This window comes from Octodon degus, unplaced genomic scaffold (assembly GCF_000260255.1).
Source record: "Octodon degus isolate 3935 unplaced genomic scaffold, OctDeg1.0 scaffold00287, whole genome shotgun sequence".
Classification (NCBI taxonomy): Eukaryota; Metazoa; Chordata; class Mammalia; order Rodentia; family Octodontidae; genus Octodon; species Octodon degus.
The window spans coordinates 311541-317531 of NW_004524863.1; the positions used below are offsets into that span (position 1 = coordinate 311541).

General features: G+C 45.7%; 1 protein-coding gene across 1 annotated transcript in view; it reads left to right on the plus strand.

Annotated features, from left to right (window-relative positions):
• Positions 1–537: 537 nt before the first annotated feature.
• The window catches only part of Ptges3 (prostaglandin E synthase 3), a 27068-nt gene continuing 21614 nt past the window's right edge, over positions 538–5991 (plus strand). Inside the window, exon 1 of the mRNA XM_004647053.2 lies at positions 538–887. Within this exon, the coding sequence (XP_004647110.1) occupies positions 886–887 (2 nt within the window). The 5' untranslated portion in view covers positions 538–885. The remainder of the gene's footprint in view (positions 888–5991) is intronic.

Sequence of the window (5991 nt, forward strand, 5' to 3'; positions counted from 1 at the left end):
CCCCCGGAGACCCCGACGCCGGGTTCCACTCTCCTCAGCCTTCTGGTCGCACCGTCAGCGCTTCCTCAACGTTGGGGTAGCGGCTGCTCCCAACAGCGAACGGCCGGGCACCTATCGGCCGGGACCGGGACGCTGGCCCTCAGGCCCACGCCTAACACGGGTTGCCGGGCCCTGATTCTCAAGTTAGCCCTTCGCAAACTTAGGCAGCACGGGGTTTTTGCATCTCTTCGCAAAGGATCGTTTTCTCAATGGCTTGAGTAACCAACGCTTCAGTTTACTTAGGCAGTCTCGCGTCCCTTCGTTTCAGCCTTTCGCCTTCGGCCTACAGAAACGCGAGCGGCGCGTACCTAGGGAGTTAGGAAGCCAACGGCTTTCGCCTACCGCGAGAGCCGAGCGCGGAAGGAGAGGCGGGAACAAGGCTGACGCCAGAGGGAGGGGTGTGCGCGGCGAAGGGCGGGGCCGGCGCCGCGAACCCTCGCGAAGGAGCTGGGAGGCCCCGCCCTTTCCGTAGATATCTCTAGAAAGCCGCGCAGGAGCCTGAAAACAAAGACTGCGCACGCGTGGCGGCTCGGCCCGGGCATTTTGCTGCGTCACCAGCCGCCGCCCGGCCTCACCACCCCTCGCTCGCACGCACGCACGTTCATTCTCCGTCCTCGCGCCCCTTTTCCTACACTTTCCTCTTCTCCCGGACCAAGGAGCCGCTCGCTCCGCGCGGTGCATTGTGGGAACTCAGGTCGAGCCCGCCGTCGCCGTCGCTTGAGGGCAGCGAGAAGAGGCCGCGACCGGGGAGACAACGCCGGAGTCGCCACCGGAGAGGATCCGACTCCTAGGAGCCGCCGCAAGAGGCCCGCCCACCCACTTGCCCGTCCCCCTGCCCTGTTCACAATGTGAGTGCGACATCCCGCCGAAGGAAGGTCGCCCGGGCGTGAGGCCCAGGCCGCGCGGTGGTCTGCCGGGCTGTCGGGAAGCGAGCCGCTCCTCGCCCTTCCCCCGCGTGCTGTCCCTTGGGCTCCTCAGTGGGGCGGTCGACCCTGGCCTGGGGGCGGGAGGTCCGAGATCTTCGCTCCGCTTGCTGTGGGCGGGTGGAGGACATTTTTGCTCCGGATGACCGTTTCTCTCATCCCTGAACCGTCCCCCAGCTTGCGGCGCCAGGATCCCCACTTTTCCCCTTGGGCAGTGTGAGGCGGTCTTAACTCCGTAACTTAGAGCTAGGCCGAGCTACTGGAGCGCCCGGCCACGCGGGCGCTAGAGGTGTGGACCCTGCGGAGGCGAGGCCGGGCCGTTCGGCTCGGCCGGCCCACCTGTGGTGGGGACCGTGCGGCCCTCAGCTGTCCTGTGAGGCGAGCCGCGCGCGGGAGGCCTGGTCGGCATCCCAGACTGTCTGTGGAGTGTGGGTCTCGCCAGACCGCCTCCCGACTCCGGTCCCGGGAAAGCGTGTGTGTTGCCGAAACTCGACCCCTTCTCTCGGGCCAGGAGTTACCAGGAGGCAGGTAGCACTGCACGTGGTCCGAGACTTGTGAGCCGTGTGTGCGTTAGTGTGTTCCACAATGAACTTGAGGTGAGGGCTCTTTATCCTCCCAGTGTGAGAACTAAACAGTACGTGCTGTACTTGTTGCTTAAAGATCTAAAATTTATGTTGGGGTGACTATTGGTTCTCTAGCAGCCATATCTTGTTATAATAAAGGATTTTAACTTAAGAATCAAATTAAAACACCATTTTTCTCAGGCTTTACATCCTTTTCAGGAAAATATGTGTTTCAGATGTCAATTTTAGAGTTTTTTAAAGGGAGAGGATGGTAACTCTTTAAATGTAGCTATGTAGAACAATTAAAAGGGAATAGTTTTTGTTACTTACAAAATAATACACTTTAAAAAGTTTAGTAAGCCAGGTGTGGTGCATGCCTGTAATTTCAGTATTCCAGAAGCTGAGGCAAGATCATTTCTGAAGTTCTGGGTTAATCTGGGCTACACAATGAGTAAAAATCACTCTGATCTACATACCTACATCCTAGCTAAAAAAAAGAGAAAGGAGCTTAAGAGTATAAAGCTGGAAATTAAACATCTCAGCACTCTTGAGGCAGGAAGCTCCCCACCAGTTGGAGTCCAGCCTGAACTACATAGGAAGACCCTTTTCACCCACGCACTCCCAAAAAGCCACTTGAAGACTGAAAATCCCCTTTTGGGAGGGATCTTTCCCCTTCAAAATTGATAAAAAGTGTCAAGTCAATTTTGTGTAAAAATAGCTTTTACTATTTTCCCCTTTTAAGTAATTACCAATAATTGTTTTAAAAATTCCTTTTCAACCAGAACTGTTGTCCCCTGCCTGTAATCTGAGTACTCAGGAGGCTGAGGCAGGCGAATGATGAATAATAATCTTGAATTTGAGACCAGCCTGAACTACATAGTGAGGCCCTATCTCAAAAAAGGGAAAAGTTTTTTTTGTATACTGACCAACTTACTGTAGTCAAGATATCTTTTTATGAAAAAATAGAATTTATTTGTATTTTTTTATTGAATCTCACTAGTATTGTTTAAGGTGGCCTCAGGTTCTCCAGTGTTGGAATTACCCAGCTCTGTTTTAGTCTTCCTATGTAGTTCAATATGACAATGAACTCAAAATCTTTCTAACTCAGTCTTATCAGTGTTCAGATTAGAGTATGTGCCACCATACCTGACAAATATATTTGGAATGTTTTGAATTAGAAATACTTTCTGGGGGAAAATTAAAAAAAAAAAAAAAAAAAGAAAAACTTTCTGGAAGTTAGAAAACTAAATAATAAATACTAAATTACATAAATGAAAAGTGTAGTAGTCAATAGTCCAAGAAATCTTCTCTAGTTAGAAGAATGCAACCTTCAAAACTCATTTAGGAATAGGAGGCTGTACTGGGAATTGAATTCATTGGCTTTCCATAAAGTTACCAGTTGTGATGACAAAATAGAGTGATGTATAAATTGAAATTAATTTCTGTGAAAAACATTATCATGAGTCCACCTCAAAATACTCCTTAAAAAAGTTCTTGCTTCTTGCTTTGGACGTATGAATCCCATCATTTTTGGCACTTCTTGAATCACTTCCTGGAAGTTCTTTTTGTGAATGTCTTTAGTTGCACTGTTCTGACTACTTCAGTGCCCTCAATGAATTCAAAATGTCTACCTCATGGTCATTTTCACTTTTGGAAACAGCCTTGAATAAGGTAGGTGAAGACATTTTTAATGTGTCTGCTTTTCTGTTGGATGGCATTTGGCAACGTTCACTATATTTTTTTAATCACATCTTATACAGGAAAGAATACTTCCTTGTAGCAAATTAATGTAGGGGAGCTATTTGGTGCTTTTAAAATCATAGAAGATACTGCTATTATCATAGAAGTTAGCAATAGATAAAGTATTGTTATTTTCCTATCTGTTGTATCTTATAATTTTGCAGATATGTCTTATCTCTAACATTGGTTAAAATCTTTGTCATTTAGCTTAATAGGATTGAGCTTAAAAAATAAAATTAGGGCCAGGGAGATGGCTCAGTAGAATAAGTGCTTGCCTGGCAAGCGCAAGGTCCTGAGTTCAATCCCCGGTTCCACCAAAAAATAAAAATAGTAAAATAAAATGAAATCAATCCTTATGTTGAATCTTCAGAATAAATTGTCATAGCAAATGGCATATGGTTAATTTTAAGTTAGGAAAGAGTACCTGATAATGGTCTTTGTTCAGTGTTGATTTTCTAAGCACTGTAACCTGGCAACTGGATTTTTTTCTTTTTTGCTCAGTTAGGTTTTAACTAGAAGGCAGTAGAAATGGGAAATGACAAAATCACTTGAGTGCAGGCTATTTTAATATTAAATTAATAATCTGATCTTACTGTTTAATTGCATTTTCTAGTTTAAAAATCCAAAATTCACCTAACAAGGTGGCACACATGTCTGTTACTCTATAGTTACTCCACAGACTGAGGGCAGAAGTTTCTCTGGTGTAAGGATATTCTAGGCAACTGCATGATAACCCGTCTCAATTGACGGGTAGAGAGATATAGCTCACTGGTGGGGAAAAAGTAGATTCTAGTTGTCAATTTTGTGTTATTTTGGACTTTTGTATGGTGGTTATTTCATTAAAAAAAAACCTCTGGTAGGGAGATATCACTATATTCTAGGCTGGTCTCAAACTTCTGATGATTCTTTTGCCTCAGCCATCCAAGTGCTGACCACCATGGCTAATCTAGCTTTTATTTTTTTTTTTATTTTTTATTTTTTTAAATTTTTATTTATTTATTTATTGTGTGTGTGTGGCCAGCTCAGCACACCAGGGGGCGGGGCTGGCTGGCATGTGGTGCTGGGGATTGAACCCAGGTCGCTGCGTTTTTGCTTAGCTTGTTCTAAGTAGGTGCTTTAGACCACTGAGCCATCTCACCAGCCCCTAATCTAGCTTTTAAACATTTAGTATGGGATGGGCATCCTGGTACATGCCTGTAATCCTAACACTTGGAGGCTGAGGCTGGGGCCATTGTAAGTTAAAGGCTAGTCTGTAGTACATATTGAGACCCTGTCTCAAAAACAAAACAAAAAGGTAACATTTTAGGGTAGTATTTTATTATAAATTATTTTGTATTAAGCTTTTTATTGGGGCTGAGGAGATAGCTCAGCAGTCTAAGCACCTGCCTCACAAGCGCAAGGACCCGGGTTCGATCCCCATTACCACATGTTTTGCTGACCCTGGTAGGTACGCCTGTAATCCCAGCACTGGGGAGGCTGAGACAGGAGAATCACTACAAGTTTGAACTGTATAGCGAGACCCTGCACCAGATAAATAAAGATTTGAATATATATGCACATGCACTTTATTTTCAACTGTTTTACTTTAGTGTTTTTGTTTTTTGTTCTTCCAGTATAGGGGATTGAACTCGAGACTTTACACTTGCCTGGTGAGCACTTACGCTGCTGAGCTATATCCCTGGTCCTGTTTTCAAGTATTTTAGAATAGCAGTGATAAATTTTATTTATTTTTAATGTATTTAGTACAGGGCCTTACTACACAGATCAGAAGTAGTGATCCTCCTGATTTCAGCCTCCCAAGTTCTAGGATTACAGGCATGTGCCACCACCCCCAGTCTCAATTGGTGCCTCAGTGCGCCCTGCTGGTAGGGCCAACTGAAACCCTGCACCTGCCTAAAAAGACACATTAGTCCGGGGGCTGGTGAGATGGCTCAGTGGTCTAAAGCACCTACTTAGAACAAGCTTAGCAAAACACAGAGACCGGGGTTCAATCCCCCAGCACCACATGCCAGCCAGCCCCGCCCCCTGGTGGGCTGAGCTGCCCCCCCCATACATAAATAAAGAAATAAGCAGGACTTGGTTTTATTTTTTTAATTAATTAATTACCTATTTATTTTACATTTACTTAATGGGGGGCAGCTCAGCCCACCAGGGGGCGGGGCTGGCTGGCATGTGGTGCTGGGGGATCGAACGGTGGTCCCTGTGCTTTGCCAAGCTTGTTCCAAGTAGGTGCTTTAGACCACTGAGCCATCTCACCAGCCCCAGGACTTGGTTTTAAAAAAAAAAAAAAAAAAGACACATTGATCCACTGAGCTATCTGGCCAGCCCTAGTGATAAATTTTAAATTGAGGCTGCTCCCTGATGAAGCTTTGAACTTTTTTTTTTTTTTTTTGGAGCTAGGGTTTCAACATGCATTTCAGGCTGGCCTTAAACTCTGTAACCTAAGCTGGTCTCTACCTCACAGTGATCCTCCTGCCTCAGTCTCCCAAGTGCTGGGCCTACCAGCTGAACTTTTGTTTTTGCAGAGAATTGCCAATTCTTTTTATTTGAGATGGGGTCTCATTAAATAGTGCAGGCTGGTCTTGAACTCAGATATGTAGCCCACCCTAGCTTCCAACTCACCAGCTGTCTTCTTTCCTCAGCCTTCTGAATGTTGAGATTGCAGATGTGTATCACCATTCCCAGCTTTGGAATGGGTTGCCAAAAAAAAAGGGTTGCCTTTTTTT